At 39.5% G+C, this 19,872-nt stretch overlaps 2 protein-coding genes across 6 annotated transcripts in view; one reads left to right on the top strand and one right to left on the bottom strand.

Annotated features, from left to right (window-relative positions):
* NF1 (neurofibromin 1) overlaps positions 1-19,872 on the top strand; it is a 211,016-nt gene that overhangs the window by 123,409 nt on the left and 67,735 nt on the right. The gene's annotated exons all lie outside the window — the stretch shown is intronic.
* Positions 6,388-15,674, bottom strand: EVI2B (ecotropic viral integration site 2B). The gene is made up of 2 exons (XM_039341323.1): positions 13,884-15,674; positions 6,388-11,458 (listed from the first exon to the last, which is right to left on the bottom strand). Exon 2 carries the CDS (start codon positions 11,436-11,438, stop codon positions 10,590-10,592), a length of 849 nt encoding a protein of 282 aa, XP_039197257.1. The 5' UTR covers positions 11,439-11,458; positions 13,884-15,674; the 3' UTR covers positions 6,388-10,589.

The following is a 19,872-nucleotide window of genomic DNA, read 5'->3' as shown; positions in this document are numbered from 1 at the left end:
CAGTTTCCAAGTGTTTGAATTTTGATCATGTGACCATGGAGATGCTGCAACGGTTGTAAATGTGAAAAATGGTCATTTTTTCCAGTGCTGTTGTAACTTCGAAATGTCATTAAATTAACTGTTGTACGTCAAGGGAGCTTTAGTCTTTATTTAACCAACTAGACCAAGGGTAGGCAACCTTGGCTCTTTTATGACCCAGGACTTCAATTCCTGAGCCAGCATGGCTCAGTTTGGAAACCTCTCCCTTTCTCCTCAGCATGGCTGGCTCAGGAATTATGGGAGTTGAAATCCATGAGTCATAAAAGAGCCAAGGTTGCCTACTCCTGATTTACTAGGCACACTGACACTCTCATCAGAACAGCATTATATAATGTTTAGATTGGACTGAAGAGGTCCATCTAATTCAGAATTCTGCTTTTTTGGGAAGCCTATAGGAAATGAGACCTCTCTATCATTCAGAGAGAGAGATTATTTCTAAATATACAGTTTTCATAAAACCTCTGTGATGGCGGCAGTTGATACTCCCCTTCATGAAATTATTATGAAGTCATTTAATCTAGTCGCCATCTCTGCATCGTGGCAGGGACTTCGGTAAATTCAGCATGTAGTAACAAATTAAATCCTCTGGACTGGAACAGGACTTTTTCTGAGTTTTCTGTATTTGTGGATTGCTGTGAAAGCTCAACTTTTCTGGTAAAATATAGACCAACGTATTTTTTCTTTAGGCAGAAAAACTCCTTGGTTTAGAACGCTAGTGAACTTTTTTGTAAATTGCTATTGCCAATCGTAAAGCAAGATTTTTTTGAGTGCAGTTGATGGTTCTTGTGATTTTCGAAAGTTGCCACTTATAGGTAATTTGGAATTTCCATTTTACAACAAGAATTGGTGTAGTGTGGGAGTGTGGGTGCAGATGATTAATCGGCCTTCATTTCTTTTTTTTAGCACAATTTATTAAAGATTATATTAAACAGATACAAATAGCTTATATAAAACAGATACAAACAGCTTATATAAACAGGTACTAAGAGCTTATATAAAAACATATTAAAAAAGGAAAAATACTTAGAGAGAACAGAACCCAAGGGGGGGAGGGAGGGAGTGGGGGAGGGAAGGAAGGAAGAGAAATTTCCCCTCTTTATCCTCCAACAGGTATATTCAACATGAGCAACTTACCACTGTCTCTTAAAATACAACCAAACACCTCTTTATTCCACACGTCACCCCATTTTCTATAAATTCATTTCTAAATCTTCAGCTCTCCTTATTAGTCAGCAAAGATCCGGTAAAAGTGAACAAAAATACCAAATGACATAAGTACAGTCCCCTTTCCATAAGGGGAAAGTTCCCCTCTCTAAAAAATTAAATATTGCCCCAAAAAATTAAAAACCCATAAACATTTCCTTAAGTAATAACCCCTTATTTAGATATCAATTACTCTGTTAGATATTTTCCAGAATGAAAGTCTATCCAATCCAGATAACCATTCAGCATCACCACAAATGACTCGTTATTTAACAATAATCAGATAAATCTGTTTTATATTTCTTTTCCTTCTCTCTCTCAACCATCCTTAAATCCCCTAATTAATGACCTTTCATTTCTGACCAGTTGGGCAAAGAACTGCTCTCTTGCTTGTTGCCCCTTGGCACAAGCAAATACAGGTAGTCTCAACTTACAACCACAAGTGAGCCCGAAATTTCTGTTGCGAAGTGAAACATTTGTTAAGTGAGTTTTGCCCGGTTTTATGACTTTTCTTGCCACAGGTACTAAGTGAATCACTGCAGTTAGTAAATTAGTAACATGGCTGTTAAGTGAAACAATGGTTTCCCCATTGACTTTGCTTGTCAGAAGATCACAAAAGCTGATCACATGACCTCTGGACCCGACAACCGTCATAAGTATGAGTTAGTTGTCTGATTTTTGATCACGTGACCATGGGGATGCTGAAATGGACATACCGTAAACGCCGGCGTATAAGGCGACTTCTGCAAGCATTAAAATCGGCGCCAAGTCGTCTTATACGCCGAGTTGTCTTATACGCCGGAAATACTGGTAGTTTCTGGCGTATAAGATGACGTTCTAGGAATGCGACTCGGCAACAAAGATGGGGGTCGTCTTATACGCCGGGTCGCCTTGTACGCCGGCATATACGGTAAATGTGGAAAAACAGTCATAAGTCACTTTTTCAGTGATGATGTAGCTTTGAACAGTCGTTAAACGGACTGTTGTAAGCCGTTGACCACCTGTAGGACCTTTCAGAAAAACCAAAACATGGGTCTAGTTAGGAAGGGACAAAGAAGAGAAGTGAGCTTTAATCTCACTTCTTGTTTAAGGTGCATTCCAAAATGTGTTTCAAGTTGGTGAGTGGTCTTGAGTGCTGATTTCTGGATTTCAGGGCAGGGAGGATCAACATTTTGCTAGTCAAGTGGTTTCTGGTGCACAAAATAATTCTGTGCCATTTCTTGTTCACCCACACAATCCCGCCACCTCCCACGCTTCCACTCCTTAAGTTAGTTTGCGGGTTTTAGTTATTCCCTTTGCAAATCTTGCTTTCGCTTCTTACCACAACTGTCCCCTATGTTCTTGGATAGCGCCACTTCATTTCAGCTGATTTTTTTTTTTTATTGAAATTTTTAAATATTTTTACAAAAAGCAAAAAACAAAAAAACAACCCTAACCCACCCACCCCAACCCTCCCTCTCCTCCCCTCCAACCTTCCCAGAGCTGAATATAGGCTTAATTAAAATTTTTAAGAATCTTAAAAAAATTGAAAAAGTATAAATCATGAATATATCTAAATACCTTACATAAACAACTTATGAAGTAATTAACAATAAAATATATGTAAGAAAAAAGCATAAGTATTAAAAAGAAAAAATACTTGAAAGAAAAAGAGATAATAAAAAAAGAAAAAAGAAAGAAGAAAAGAGATATAAAAAAGTACAATCTATAAAATATTAAAATTTATATACAAGTTATTAAAAAGCTAAATGATATTTTTTTATATCCAGTTTATATTGTATAAAATTTATCCATTTTTCCCATACCGCAAAGAATTTCTCTTGCGATTGCTCCTTTAAGAAAGCCGAAATCTTTGCCATTTCCGCCAGATAAGAAACTTTAAAAAAAACCACTCTTGCAAGGTAGGCAAGTTCAGCTGATTATTTTTAATAAACCACTAAAATGTAATGTCTTGGGCCCAAGCTGCTCGTTGTTCCTTAAAATGGTGCTAACGTCTACATTGCCCCAACTTTTTTGTAAAAAAAATAAATAAATATGGAGCATTTAAACACACACACACACACACACACACACACACACACACACTGTTCTGACCATCACAATACCAGAAAGACATTGAGAACCTGGAAAAAGTGCAAAGAAGAATAATGAAGATAGAGAGGGGCTTGAAGACCAAATCTTATGAAGATTAGTTAAAAGGGCTGGGTACATTTAAAGTAGAGAAGGCCAAGGAGACCTGCTAGCCGTGTTCCAATACTTGTAGGGTTTTCCTGGGGAAGAGGAGATAAATTATTCTTTGTAGGGTTTCAAGGTAGGACAAGAACTGAGGGCTCAGTGGGTGTAAGCGTTACACAGAGAGATCCAACCTTAGAGTAAGGAGGAATTTCCTCATTGTGAGAGCTGTCAAGCAGTGGAACAGCCTGAAGTCATGGGTCCTCCAACACTGGAGGTTCTCAAGCCAAATTCGGCAGCTATTTGTGTAGTGTAGTCTGAGGATTTTGGCCTGGGCGGTTGGTAAGGCTAGAAGATCTCCATGGTTTCTTTCAATCTTGTGAATCTATGATATGTTTAAAAGCAGCTGAAATCTCGTATGCTCTCTTTTTCTTCAAATGTGTTTATTTGTGGCCTGAAAAAGTTGATGATTCCTGCAGTGGAGTTTACCTCAGTTATTTTGGTGAGGAGTTATGTCATTGGTATTCGCTAGCGCAGTGTTTCTCAACCTTGACCATTTTAAGGCATGTGGACTTCAACTCCCAGAATTCCACAGCCAGCAACGCTGGCTGTGGAATTCTGGGAGTTGAAGTCCACATGCCTTAAAATGGTCAAGGTTGAGAAACACTGCGCTAGGTTATTGCTTGTGCTTTGTGTTTTCCTACCGTAATAATAACAACAACCCGAGATTGTTGCAGGCACTTGCCCCAGGGTAAGGTTTGAAGGAATCTTTCACTTGGGGATGACAAGTGCGTATCAAATTGATTCCTATCTTGCAAACCAAGATGAATGGTCCTAAGTTTAATAAGTGGAGAAATATCGATGTGGGTATAAATGCCGGACACATTTGAGTGAGTAATATAATTGGAGTAATCACTTCCAGTGCTGCGGTTTCATCCTTGCAGGCAATTCTCTTGAGGTTTTTTAGAAGCAGGATTCAGCAATCGGATGCTGAATGGGAGGCAAATATCCCCATACTGATCAAGGCCTGCACTGTGGATGAGATCAGCTTGGATTCAGTGCAGTCCAACACCCATTAGATTATCTGTGATTGTACCACCTCCTTCTCCTCCTTCTCCTCCTCCTGCATCATCCTTCATAAATTGTCAACATAGTAAAAAATTGAACTAGTACTAAACATCTTGCTACGGACACGTGTTCACCTTGAACCATTGCATAAAAGATTACATCATATCAACTAGAGCCCTGAAAACGGGCGCCTTTTTTTATAGAACTTGGTCCTGTTTGGAGATACAGGCAGTCCTTGACTTACAACAGTTCACTTGGTGGCCATTCAAAGTTAACAACGCCACAGAAAAAAGTGACTTATGTCCATTTTCCATCCTTAACGACCGTTTCAGCATTCCCATGGTCACGTAATCAAAGTTGGGTTGCTTGGCAACTGACTCATATTTATGACGGTTCCAATGTCCCAGGGTCATGTGATAAAATTTTGCAACCTCCTTATTAGCGAAGTCAGTAGGGAGGCCAGAATTCACTCACGCTGGTAGCCTTCACAATTGCAGCGATTCACTTAACAGCTGTGGCAAGAAAGGTTGTAAAATGGGACAACATTCATTTAAATGTTTCGCTTAGCAACGGAAAATTTGGAGCTCAATTGTGCTCGTAAGTCAAGGACTACCTGTACCCATTTTTATACTAATGTTAATTCCTTCATCTTTGCTCAGCTACAGGATTGCAGCCTCACTTTTAATGGTATGCTTGCAACTTGCTTCTTGAGTTAGGCAACCTTGGCTCTTTTATGACTGGTGGACTTCAACTCCCAGAATTCCTGAGCCAGCATGGCTCAGCATGGAAACCTCTCCCTTTCCCCTCAGCATGGCTGGCTCAGAAATTCTGGGAGTTGAAGTCCACAAAAGAAAGAGCCAAGGTTGCCTACCCCTGGGTTAGGGCATAGTGCGTATTATGGGCAGTTCTCTGTTTGATTAAACTGGGAAGATCTTTCTTGGTCCAAGAACATGTTTAATTTTATCTATTTCACTCTATGATCTTTTATGTACTTTGCAGCATTGAAGCTACTACTTATTTTACAGTTTTGGGCTACTACAGGCTTCTGCAATGCTGGGCTCTTTTCTGGCAGACACTGTCTCAGTAATTATCTGCTTGCATTGCAATCCTCCGTAATGCTTTTTTAGTTGCACCCAGATAGCAGAAATGGCGTGGCTTCTGGTTCCCCCCCCCCAAAAAAAACCAAAAACAAAATTTCCTTTTGAGAAACTGAGGATCCAGCACAGGGTAATCCCCTCTATTTCTGATATGCAAGCCACAGGAACCTTAATTTGGCTGTATAAACAAGCAGTCATCATGTATGCACTGGGTGAGGTAGGGAGACAGACAAAGCAGAGATTTGCAAGTATGCAAAAAAATATTTTAAAATGCTTAAATACTCTCTCTCTTTCCCCCCCTCCAAATAATCCCTCATACCACTCTTGTGGGAATTGAGCTTGACAAGGAACATTGGCAAATAGGATGGAATCAGGGAGAGCCATTTGGGGACAAGAATAGGATTGAATATTGAGGGTTGCCTAGAAGTGGAGCAATCCATACTGGAGTCACGGTGGTGCAAGGCAGGGGTGCAGCCTTGGTTGCTGCTGCCCTAGATCTCTCAAGCCTGTGAAGGAGGTTAATGATGATGATGATGATGATGATGATGATGATGATGATGATGATGATGGAAGGGACCTTGGAGGTCATCTAGTCCAACCCCCTGCTCAGGCAGAAAACCCTATACCATTTTGGACAAATGGCTGTCCAGTCTCTTCTTAAAAACTTCCAGTGTTGGAACATTCATCACTTCTGGAGGCAGGTTGTTCCACTGGTTAATTGTTCTAACTGTCAGGAAGTTTCTCCTTAGTTCTAGGTTGCTTCTCTCCTTGACTAGTTTCCATCTGTTGCTTCTTGTTCTGCCTTCAGGCGCTTTGGAGAACAGCTTGACTGCCTCTTCTTTGTGGCAGCCCCGGAGATATTGGAGCAGTGCTATCAGTGTTAAGGGGTTCACTTAACAACTATGGCAAGAAAGGTCATAAAATTGGGCAAAACTCGCTTAACAACTCTCTCGCTTAGCAACATAAATTTTGGACTTAATTGTAGTCATAATTGTACCACTACCTGTGCCCTAGTCGGGGTTTCTATTTCTCGTCACCTGCATTATTGGTGTCTGGGAAGAGGACAGTCGGAGGGCACAGATGACACCGGCAAAACCAGACCAGGAGGAACCTTTTTATGGTTGTAGGATCATTGTAGCACTCACAGTTCCAGTTTCCGTGTGAATATGTGGACAATGTGAACAACTACAATGATTGCTGGGTGGAAGGAAAGTAAGTTGCACGTTGTTTGCATATTTAACAAGAAATTGGCCACATTTGAAATGCCAATTTCCTGTTTTGCAAGTCCTTTGAGAAGAATAAACAACAGTTTTTGTATAGCTAACAGGTGTATCTGGACCAACACATAATTGTGTATTCTTGCATGGAATAGGGCTGGTGGTTTGGCTCAGTTGTAAACACAGTTCTGCCTTTTCCCTGTCATTAATATTTCAGCCTTCAATTTTAATTAATTGAGCATTTAATTAAATGTAATTCCTCATGAACTCGCCTTGTGATCCGAGTAATCAAGTACTATTTGCTCTAACCCCATTTTATGGATGAAATTACAGAGACCTTAACTGGATTCACACAACACATAAACCATAAGGTGGCTTACTTGTTTGAGGATTAGCATGTATGATTTTTATGGAAGAGTGATTTATAAACTGGGGTTTATTGTTAATTCAGTAAATCATAGTTAAGCAGATCATGTGTTATAGCATGATATATTTTTCGTGTTATGTGAACAAATGAACTTTATATATTGTTTATTCTCATACTCATTCTCTTTCTCTCTCTTCATATATCACAATGCCCTGTAATATGTTCTGTTTGATTTTACTTTAGAATATTGTGTGAACCCAGCCAATTGCAGTTCATTCAATAAATAAAGAATTATTTACTGCAATGTGTTAACTTAAGAATTATGTTCAGTATCAACTCAGTGTGTTTGAAGCAAGCGTGGAATATTTTATGAGAATCTGTCTGGATTCATACATCCACTCAAACACATGAATTCCCTGAAGGACAGAGTAAATCAGAATTTTTTCTATCAGGAAATAGTTTTCCTATCTGGTTATTTCCATTACTTAACAATTGGAAACGTGCAGATTAACAGCAGACATGATACAGATGAAGTTTATTAGCAGTACAGCTATGTAGTTACCATAAAGTTACTTTGACGAAGTGAAGTCCCATGATACAAGATAGTTATAAATTCTGGGGGAAATCCTAGTTAAGTAAAAACAAGAAAATTATACAAGCATTATCCAATCAAGCCAGATGAATCATTTCAAACAGGAAAATGCTTTTAAAAATAAGGAAGGCTTACTTCTCTAAAACTCGTGCAGAGATCCGATGTAGGGGTTAGCACACATTGGGTCTAAACAGTGTTTACCCACCTACTCAAGACTCCCTGGAAAACTAAACTGAGTTAAATCACCTGCACTAGGAACTCTAGTGCAGAGGCCCCCAACCTTTTGGGCACCAGGGACCAATGCCATGGAGAAAGGTTTTTCCCTGGACCAGAGGGGGTATGGTTTTGAATATTGCCTGCATCCCGAGGATGGGGTTTTGCTTGTTTGTGCAGCCCCTTGTTGGCATGCACAAACCGGGGGTTGGAGACCCCTGCTCTAATGTACAGTTTTCTCTCATTTCCCCCCCCCCAATCTTTATCTCCAAATGTTATCAAGGCTTTATAGGGGTCCTGCTGATACGTAAAGGAAGTCTGAACAAACAAGTAGACAATGCTTATTTCATACATTTCTTTACAAAATTATGCGGCCTGTGACATAGCACTGTGAAACAGTAATTGCCTCCTGAGATTCAATAATTGGTTGTACTGCCTTTACTAGAGTTACAGTAACTGCAACCAAGTTTTCATTTCTCTGCCCAAAATATTTCTAATGACACCAAAAACATTCTTGATAAGTGCATTAAAGAAGCAAAGGAATATCACCCAGTTTTGTCTTGCCCTCTGCTCAGTGTTGAACCAAATATGCTATTTGTTCTCATACTGGGTTTCCTTCCATCATATCCCCCTCTTATCTCATTCAGCCACCAATTTTCAACTCTGTGTTTCCATAAAACATTTAATCATTCAGGCTGATTCATTTTATTGTATAACTTTGTTTGTAGCAACAAACGTACTATTTTCTTTCTTGTCTCATTCATACATTTCTCAGTGACCCACTGAAGACAAAAATTTGGTCTTTGTATCTCATGTCTGACTTAAGGCCAGACTTCCCAAATTTTGCTTCTGATCACTTGTAGCATTCCTTTAGTAAAAACTCTCCCAAACAAAATTCTTCCCAGGCTAGTTTAAAATAATTGCAAATATTTGCTGAAGTTTAACAACACTAAGGAGAAATCTCTTTATGGTTCTTCAAATACTTCAAACTATTTTGGGATGGCGATTCATACAATTTGCCAGCAAACTTAAGGAAAGCTGGCTTAAGGTTTCTAATGCTTTGTGACAACTGGACTAAAATCTTTCTTGAAGTGCATCTAGGAATAATTGTCCTTGTGAGAGAATAAAGCTGTGGCTCTTTTGGTAGTAAAAGAAGTCCTGATCTCTTGAAAGTTAGTAATCTGATCCTCTTTGATTAATAGAACAATTGTCATGCTTCTCTATGGGTAGAAATGCAATTGCACAAATACAACCTGTGAACCCATCCCACACTAAAGATGAAGCCAACAAGTATTCTTATCATTCCCAGTTAATATGAGTAATAGAACATAATGTATCACAGTTGGCAAAGGTATAAGAATTTGGAAACCAGGAGTAGTTCAGTTTATGGTCAAGTGCTTTTGGCACAGCTTTTTAGATAAGATATATAAATAGGCTTTCAAGCAAAATGTAAACTAGGAGGGAATAAACTCTTGATAACTTTGTGGGTAGACAGGACGCAACTGAAGGTCTAAGGTACGGGTTCCCAACTGGGGGTGCTCGCATCCCCTGGGGGTACGAGAGAATATTCCAGGTGGTGCAAAAACTTGGGTTTTTTTAAATTATATTGTATATGCATAATTAATTGCTATTATTTTGAACTTTTGTAAAAGATGCGAGAATACATCAGAAGCGTTCTAGGGCTGCGGGGTATAGAAAAGGATGGGAACCGCTGGTCTGAGGGTAATAAGGGAAGGAAAAGAATTATGAAATTCAAAATGACAATTAAGTCAGAAGCTGTGCAGAAATTTCCATGTGGTTGTGGTATAATTTCAAAAGAGAAAATTTCTCGAAAGGGTCAGCTTCAAACTGCAGGCACCAATGTCAAACCTCCACACTGCTGAGTGATTATTTAAAAGCACTAAATAGTCACATTAAGTGTAGGTTTTTTATTAGAAAAGTTCACACCAGATTAGAAGGATTCCAGGGTGATAAGGGCTAAAAAAAAAACAAAAAACTCCTCATTTTCCAAATGAAAGAATGTAGGAGCATAAATCCATGGGGCAGGTGTTTCTGAAGTCTGTCTTTGCAAGTAAGGCTCATTTTGGAATATTAGAGACTGTAGAGTAAGTTGCTTAAGGGGTCTTCCTGAAAGCATTTTTGGAAGTAGAAGTATTCCTCAACGTACAACCATTCATTTAGTGACTGTTTGAAATTACAGCGGCACTGAAAAAAGTGATTTACAACCAGTCCTTGCATTTATGACTGTCTTCATCCCCACAGGTCTCATGATCAAAATACTGGTGCTTGGCAACTGGCATGTATGTACAATGGTTGTGGTGTCACAGGGTCACGTAGTTGCCATTTGTGACCTTCCCAGTGGGCAAAGCAAAGTCAAAAGGAGAAGCTGAATTCACTTTATGATATGTGAGTCACTTAACTTCTGTGATTTGCTTAACAACGGTGACAAAAAAGATCATAAAACTGGGCGCGACTCATTTAACAACCACCTTCTTTAGCAACAGAAATTCTGGTACCAATTGTAAGTCAAGGACTACCCGTATAGAAAGTTGAAACTAAATGAACCTCCTCCATTTTGTTTCACTGTATGAAATCAGTGTTTGCTCCAATATCTATAAAAATCAGTTACACAAAAATTCTTCTGGCGGTGGAGGAAGTAACACTGTTTCATCAACATTTTGTTGGGACAGATCAGGTGATAGAGAGCACTGGATTTCTACATGTTGTTCCATGGGATAGGATTTAGGAGTAAAAATATCCCCATTGACTCCACTGGGCCAGTTGGACAAAGGAGGATCTTGTAGCCTTGGACTCTCAGGCTGAAGTGAAATGCCGGTTAAGTTGTTTAGTTCCTCGGAAATTTGGGTTTGGTTGCTGGTTGAAGAATCCAAGGTTGCCGTGGCAGTGTGGCTTGACTCGCTCTCTGTACCTGCCTCACCAGATCCCTGTGGAACATCCAAGGTCTTCCTTGATTCAGACAGTTGTCCTTCTGCATTTTCCAGCAGTTGTGTATCCTTGCTAAATTTCCACGGCAAAAGAGAGAGAACGGACATCCGCTTTATACCTTGTATAGGTTCTTTATCTACCGTAAGGTCAGGCATGTCTCCATCGGCAAATGGGGAGCGTCCTGCCCAGTGGGGAAGAGGTACATTTGACTTTTTCCGTTGCCTCCAAAGGAAGATGGCAACGATAATCAGGATCATGAGCAGCAAGATGACCCCAATGACCACAGCAGCTATAAAATGTTCATCTGCAAGTTTAGGTTCTTTTGTTGTGGTGGGAAGCTGGGGCTTGCTGGAAGACGATTGCTGTTCATTTTTGATAAGGTCTTTTGATTGACTTCCTTGAAATGGAGAGTTGTGGGGTTCAGCATTGAGCGACACACTTGCAGGCCCTTTTGTCTTTCCAGCGGCATAGTTCCACCACAGTTGTCCGTAGATGAAAATTAGAACGATGGGCTTGATCGCCATTGTCGAAATTCCGGGGACCTCTTTTGTAGCATTAAGAAGATAAAAGGTAGAAATTAATATGAGCACATTTTGCCTTTTGAAGGCCTAGCAACAAGAAATATTTATAAACCAACCAGTGTACTGGGTGATACAGTGGTACCTCGGTACTTGTTGTTAATTGGTTCCGAGAGGCACAGTGAATACCAAAAATGATGAGTACCAAAGTTTCCCATAAGGAATAATGTAAATAAATTTAATGTGTTCCCAAATCAAAGACAATGCTTATTTTGTAAGGCAATGTATAAAAAGATAGGGTTGTATATCATTACTTTACATGTGAAATAAACCTAAAAAATCAATAAATACTTGAATTAAATAAAATAAAAACTTAACTTTACCTATATTGATGAGGGAAAAAAAAACAGCACAAAAATACACAAAATGACCACAAAGCTTATGCAAGGGGATGTGCACAGAGCAAGAGCTACCATGTGACTAACACATTGCCCTTTGTTTCGGCTGGAAAAAGTCATGAGGCAATTGACACCAACGAGTTCTACCTTGCGTGTTGAGTACCAAACAAATGACAAGTATCAGGACAAAATTTTCTCATCAAAATGTGCCAAGTACCAAATTTGCTGACTTTCAAAACCATTGAGTACTGAGGTACTACGGTACATGATAGAATAGCCAGAATTTTATAAATGGCTGAGGAAACAAAAGTTTACCTTCAACTTATTTGCTGCTTTTAAGGTTATCTGTTTTAAAAATATATTTCAGTGTACAACACATTTATTTATGGACATCTTTTTTTTAGCCATCCTTCATCCTGGTGACCAAAGCAATAAAACAAAATGTACAGTATAAAATATAAGTTAAGGAGACTATGTCCTTAAATGTATATAATGCAAATAAAAATGAAGGCTTTACAGAAAAAAATGTACATTTGTAGGAGTGGGAAAATGCTTGTACGGGCAACCTACCCAAGCATATACTCCATACCAGGGGTCCCCAACCCCCAGTCCATGGCCCGGTACCGGGCGGCAGCATGCCAACAACCGGTCCGCACAAACAAGCAAAGCCCCATCCGCAGGATGCAGGCAGCACACAGAACCACACACCACCTGGTGTGTGGAAAAACCTCTCTCCACATAACCAGTCCCTGGTGCCCAAAAGGTTGGGGACCTCTGCTCCATACATTTAATAATTTTAATGGAACTAAAAGTACAGCAATTAGTAAAAGGCAAATTTACACCGAAATGAGAATTGTTGTGAAAGAAAGAAAAGGTAGAACTATATATATATATATATATATATATATATATATATATATTTAAAAAACCTGAATTAATTCCATAGTGTCTCTTGCTTGAGCAGATTAAAAATTCTCAAAGGTTCCTTCCAGCTCTGTTATTCTACAAATTTGGGACCACATTAAAAATAAACAGACATAGCCCCATCTTGTACCTGTTCAGTAAAAGACCAAAAGGACATTGATCTTTTGAGAGGCAACTTGATCTAGTGGTGAGGGTACTGGTCTAGAAACCAGGAGATTGTGAGTTCTAGTCCCACTTTAGGCATGAAAGTTGGCTCCCCCCCCATGGGTGCAAAATAAGTATAAGAATAGAGCAAGACTTTTTTTCTTGCGTTGGGTAATTTGCCATTTACAACAAACAGATATAAAGATATAAAACAATTAGTGCCTCACATCAGAGCTTGATTAAAAAGAGATGGCTCCAATGTTTAGATTCATTCAGGAATGAGATGGATGTATATACAAATATATACATAAATGTGTAAAATCACATTTATGTATTTATATTTTTATTTTTAAGCTTATATTAGTTAGCCACCTACACCTGAAGAAGCCCGGGTCTTTTTTTCTGCAGTTCAAATGGTCTGCCTTTCAAAACAACTAATCCTGACATTCCCAAAACTGAACTTGGGACACCCTTTTGAATAAACACGTATAAAATTCTGCTATAAATGGTGTGACTTGCAGTTAAAGGAACACCACATATGGAAACTATTGAATTTCTGCTTAGTCTTGTTAAAAAATTAAAATTTGCATTTGTAACCCCATCTGCAGAACAAGGTAAAATTTGAAGGGAGATGGCTGACTTCAGAAATTATGAGTTTCTTACCGTCCATTTTTATGCTTCTATTTGCACTGAACATTACATACAAACAAATCTAAGATCTAATTCTCTAATTTGGATCCTAGTACTAGAATTTAACCAACTGAAAGTCCCAGTCTCAAAACAGACTTCAATATGAAATTTTGAGAAAGTAACTTATTTTAATATATTTTACATGTGGCAGGAAACACATGACAATTAAATTGCTATTCAGAGGAGTAAAGCATGAACATTTTTTGAGATACAACCTATTTTTTTCATATTAGTTTGTTGTCCTTTCTTTGTTTTGAGGATTTTTTTAAGCAAAAGAAGTATAGGTCTGTCTTACCTTTGGGATTTCTCCTGCAATATTTAATCTCTTGTTTATAGCATTAGCTTTTAGTGTTAGAAGATCAGGGAAGTGAGACTGCAGCAAAACACTTTAAATGGTATGGTGGTTTGCATATATTGCAAAAGGATCTTAGCCTGACATAAAGAGGAAGTTTATCAGTGGACAACACCGGAAGCCCCTCAAATTAAGAAATATTTAAACATGTCAGTGTAGCTGTTTCCACAGACGAAAGAGAGAACACCAAAATTCCTGCCAAAAAGTTAAGAACAGCAGGAGGAATCAAGAGGCTATTTGTGAAGTTGAGTGAAAAATGTTAGCATAACTATACATTATGTATTTCTATTTTTTTCTCTTACAAGACAAAGGATTTTCTACTTGCTTGCTTGCATCATTTCCTTGCATTACTTATGAGAATATCATTCATCTCTCGCAGCTTTCTTTCAAGAATCTTAATAAAGATTAGGGTGGGTGTGTTTTCGAATTGATCTGGTTTTGACAGTCACAGTTCTTGTGGGGTCCTTGGTGCTCTCTAAGATTATTTTCTTGCAGACATTTCATTACCAAACTAGGTAATGTCATCAGTGCTAGAAGAGAGAGGGATTTGCTCTCCTTGTATATACCAGTGTCTTGTCCTGTCAGTGTTGATGGGAGTAGTCTTGGTGGTGTTTCCTTGATTAACCCGTTATTTACTGTTAGCTCATTGGTACTTCCTTGATTGAGGTATTATTCATTGTTGGTCTTGTATTAATCTTGGAGTTAATCTCTGCCTATCTGGGTGTTGATTGCTGGCCAGGAGGTGTGTGGTCTTTTAGCTTTTTGTTTGTCTCTTTTGAATGGCATGTAGATGTTGTTTATCTCTATGTACCCATTGATGGCCAATTTGTCTGAGTGTCAGGGCTTCCAGGAATTCTCTAGCACGTTTCTCAACCTTGACAATTTTAAGGCATGTGGACTTCAACTCCATTCGGCAAGTGCTCTAGCACTTTTCGCAGTCCTACTTTGTAAAGTCAAATATGCATGAGCTTTTTGCAGGAGCCTGCAAGCCCCGTTACTTCTCCTTTTATTTAAATTGGAGAAGCCAGGAAATTGCACTTAAATATATAGATTTCGGTTACATGAGAACAAGGAACCATGGTTAATGATTTCTAAAAAAGAGTAACTTGTTTAGAAGCTATACAACATAGCTTTGGACATTATAGCTTTGGATATTATTACCAAGTCCTCCTGGATTTGTTACTTTCTCATGGGAACCGTGAAGCGTAGAGGGTATGTATTAGCATTTAAAGAGCAGCTATATCTTTGCTTCTTAAGTCAGGATTTAATTAATTATGACTAACAGCTTCAACCATGCTTTATGCTTTCCTAATTATAGTTTCAAAGGGATATATTCAGTTCTAATGCATCTAAATCCTTATTGTTTCTAATTTTTGCTACAATTTGCTAAAGAAGCCACAGTGGTCTGATTAGAGATAATACAAAGCCACGATGGCTAGATTATCACACCAAACCAAAAGATGAAATCAACCACTTTGTGGCTTAGCGTCAAGGCAACCAAAGTTGGTCATGAGCAAAACCCAGTGTGGCATAGCAGGGAGCTAGACAGGTGAGGGAACCCCAGTTCAAACGACTCAGCCTTGACAATCTTTGTGTGATTTGTATGATGGGTAATTGTTGTAAGTAATAAGACTGAGTGTGTTGGAACAAGCCACGTATAACCCAACTTCTTCTTTTTTTAATACAAATTTTATTGCTAAAAACAAACAAATTGGATTTAACGTGACATTCCAATATATACATTCTTATCAGATTATTCCACTTTTTACAATCAATTTTTCATCTCTACATATACATCTAAGTTTTATATACAATACTTGTTCTAAAATAACATATATTTCTATCTTAACATTCATCTTTAATCCCGACTGTCCTCTTCTAATTCCTCCAGCGGTAAAATTTATCCCAGGTTTCATAATAAACTGACCCACATTTATCTTTTAATATCATTGTGAGCCTGTCCATTTCCGCACATGCTAATATTTTATGTATTAACTCTTCCTCTGTGGGAATTTCCTTGCTCTTCCATTTTTGCGCAAAAGCAAGCCTAGCTGCAGTCAGGATGTGTAGCAGCAGGTAGATTGTTCCCTTGTCGTATTTTTCTGTCGTTATTCCCAACAAGAAGAGTTCAGGTTTTAACTCTAACTCCAGTGTCAATATATCCCTCAACCAGTTTCGTGTCCTGTTCCAATACTCACGAGTCTTTGGGCATTCCCACCACATATGGTAGTATGAACCTGTTGCTGTTTTACATTTCCAGCATAGGGGTGAGATGTATAACCCAACTTCTTGAAGGAAATGCACAATACACAGCCAACAAAGCAACCCAGAATTAATTAGCACTGAAAATAATAATAATAAAAAAACTATTAAGGAAAGACTGAAGGAATTTACATTGGAAAGAAAAGAAAGGGAATGCACAATCCACACATTTGCTGAGGAAGACAGGACAGATACTGAAGCTGAAGCTTAGATACTTTGGCCACCAAATGAGAAGAGAGGACTTACAATGTTGATAAGATTGAAGGCAAAAGGAGAAAAGGACAGCAGAGGATGAGAGGGTTAAATGGTGTCACGGATGCAGTGGGCATGAATTTGGGCAGATTCAGGGAGACAGTGGCGGACAGAGGGGGCCTGGCGTGCTATGGTCCACGGGGTTGCGAAGAGTCGGACATGACTTAGTGACTGAACAAATTCTTACTATATCACTTAGCTAGTGTGATGGCTTGAATGCTGCAAGCTTCCCTAAAGGAGAGGTAGGTAAGATAGCAGCTGCAGGAATGGGTACTCAGATGTTCCTGTTGGTTTTTAATAAAGCATCTTTGAAAACAAAGTATCAGCCACTGGCATCGTAGTTCTGGGCTAAGATCAGGGGTCTTCAAACTTGGCCCTTTTATGACTTATGGACTTCAACTCCCAGAATTCCTCAGCCAGGCACGCTTTAAGCCCACAAGTCATAAAAGGGCCAAGTTTGAAGACCCCTGTTTAAGATCCATAAGAGCCCCATTGAAATGGTGACAACATCTAGGAGGGTGTTTCACCTCCTGGTTGTTCTGTTACTGGCTGTGCTCCCCTGGGCAGTCTCCAAACTTACAACAGCACTGAAAAAAACGGACTTATGACCGTCAAACTTGCGATCATTGCAGTGTTCTCGTGGTCTTTTTTTTTTTTAATAAAAAGTTTTTATTTTCCATTTATTCAACATACAAAATACAATTTACAAGATAAAATAAATTCGTAACCATTGGTACCGCTTGCTCACTCCCTCCAGGCTGCGTCCACCCTCTCTAATACCTTTCCTACTTCCCTCCTCTTTCTCTCCTTCCCTCCTACTCTCTTCCCCTCCCCTTCTCCTCTTACCATCCTACTTCCTCCCTGCACCTTCCTCCCCTCTCATCCCTCTCAAGCACATGAACGCAGCATAGGGGAAATGCCCAAGCAGCACCTCTCTCATAAACAACCATATCTATATTATCCTTACCCACCCACTCACCCACCCACCCACCCTCAACCCCCCCCTCACTTCCCAGAGTGGAGTACAGGGTTATTAATAACAAAGTTATGCAATAAAAAAAGAAGAAGAAGAAGAAAAGAAAAAAAAAGAAAAGGAAAAAGAAGTGTTCTCGCGGTCTTGATCAGAGTTAGGATGCTTAGCCGCTCTCATGTATTTATGATGGTTGTTGCGGTGTCCCGGGTCCTGTGATTATCTTTTGTTACCTTCTGACAAGCAAAATCAATGCAGAAGCCAGATTCACTTAACAGCCTTGTTACTAATTAACAGCGATTCACTTAACAACTGTGGCAAGGAAGGTCGCAAAATGAGGCGGAACTCACCGAACAACTGCCTTGCTTAACAGTGGAAATTTTGGGCTCAGTTGTGGTCATAAGTCGAGAGCTACCTGTAGTCAAACAACAGTGAGGCTGATATGGCTATCATTCAGCCCTTGCCTGGATAGATTTCCCGATGAGCAATTTTTATATGGCTGTTAGCAACGGCAGGAAGCGTTATGTTCCTTTTGTGGTTGCGGGTGGGTGCTGCAGAGCTCAGACATCTTCCTCCACAGTTAACTAAGTGATGTTTTGTTTCCTAGGAGAGTTTGCTTGGCTGCTTGATGTTTTGTTCCTTACTGGAGAATTACTGTATTTGCCAGATTGCTTTTGGTGCTTAAAGCAATGAAACATCATTGTGATAAAAAAAAAAAAATGCAAGTTCTTAAGCAGCTAAATGTAACAAAGAGGTGATGGTGGGGTCTCCTTGCCCCCTTATCTAACCCTCTCATGTGAAGTGTTTATACCACTTTGCAAGGCCTTGATAAGGCCACACTTGGAGTACTGCATCCAGGTTTGGTCACCACGATGTAAAAAAGATGCTGAGACTCTAGAACAGTGATTCTCAACCTTTCTAATGCCGTGACCCCATAATACAGTTCCCCATGTTGTGGTGACCCCCAAGTGGGTGTGGCCACCAATAAGAGGGAGTAGGACAGTTAGGGAAAAAGGAAAAAAATGGCGGACAGCATGGTTTGGTGACCCCCGTGAAATGATCATTCGACCCCAAATGGGGTCCCGACCCACAGGTTGAGAACCACTGCTCTAGAAAGAGTACAGAGAAGAGCAACAAAGATGATTAGGGGACTGGAGGCTAAAACATATAAGGAAGGGCTGCTGGAATTGGGTATGTCTAGTTTAATGAAAAGAAGGATGAAGGGAGACATGATAGCAGTGTTCCAATATCTCAGGGGTTGCCACAAAGAAGAGGGAGTCAAGCTATTCTCCAAAGTGCCTGAGAAGGAAGAAGCAACGGGTGGAAACTAATCAAGCAGAGAAGCAACCTAGAATTAAGGAGAAACTTCCTGACAGTTAGAACAATTAACCAGTGGAACAACCTACCTCCAGAAGCGGTGAATGCTCTAACACTGGAAGTTTTTAAGAAGAGACTGGACAGTCATTTGTCTGACATGGTATAGGGTTTCCTGCCTGAGCAGGGGGTTGGACTAGATGACCTCCAAGGTCCCTTCCAACATTATTATTATTATTATTATTATTATTATTATTATTATTATTATTATTATTATTATTATTATTATTTAGGGGGGTTTCTAAGACAGGGGTGTCAAATTCACAACATCACGTGACGTGTCGTGGCGTATCACGACTTTTTCCCCATTGCTGACAATGGGGTGGGTGTGGTTTCAGCGTGATGCATCCGGCCTGTAGGCCGGCAGTTTGACACTGTTCTAGGATTTAGCATTATAGTTCACCTGTGGTATATACTTGGCTGCCTTATCCTGCTTGTCATATGCTCTTATATTTTCCTCTGTGGATGAGCTATTCATTCTTCAGCACTTTAACCTCCTGTCAAATTGGAAGAGGAGCTCTTCCATTTGGCAAGTGATAGTAGCCCTTTGGGGCTCTTTGCAACAGATGCTTCTTTTGGTAGGGAGAGGAAAGCAAGCCTGTTCAGTGTGCATCCTAATGTATTGAACTCCAACCATCCTGTGCTAGTAATCCAAGATGTTTGGAAGTACCTGATGAAGAAGCCTACCCAAAGCATTGTAAAACTGCCTATCCTAAAAATTAACAGAATAACAGAGTTGGAAGGGATCTTGAAGGTCTTCTAGTCCAACTCCTTGCTCAGGCAGGAAACCCATTTCAAACAAATGGTGGTCCAAACTTTTCTTAAAAACCTTCAGTGTTGGAGTACCCACAACTTCTGGAGGCAAGTTGTTCCACTGGTTAATTGTTCTCACTGTCAGGAAATTCCTCCTTAGTTCTAGGTTTGTTCGCTCCTTAATTAGTTTCCATCCATTGTTTCTTGTCCTGCCTTCAGATGCTTTGGAGAAGAGGTTGACTCCCTATTCTTTGTGGCAGCCCCTTGAACACGCCTTACTTGTTCAAAATTCTCACACCTTTTCATTCTTCGCTGCAAAGC

The sequence above is a fragment of the Crotalus tigris genome, unplaced genomic scaffold, assembly GCF_016545835.1.
Source record: "Crotalus tigris isolate CLP2741 ecotype Arizona unplaced genomic scaffold, ASM1654583v1 scf7180000017550.10884619, whole genome shotgun sequence".
In the NCBI taxonomy this organism is placed as follows: Eukaryota; Metazoa; Chordata; class Lepidosauria; order Squamata; family Viperidae; genus Crotalus; species Crotalus tigris.
This window is presented reverse-complemented; position numbering and strand designations above follow the sequence as displayed.

Excerpts from the sequence above, each read along its gene's own strand:
- EVI2B (XM_039341323.1), bottom strand. The coding sequence starts at position 11,438 with ATGGCGATCAAGCCCATCGTTCTAATTTTCATCTACGGACAACTGTGG.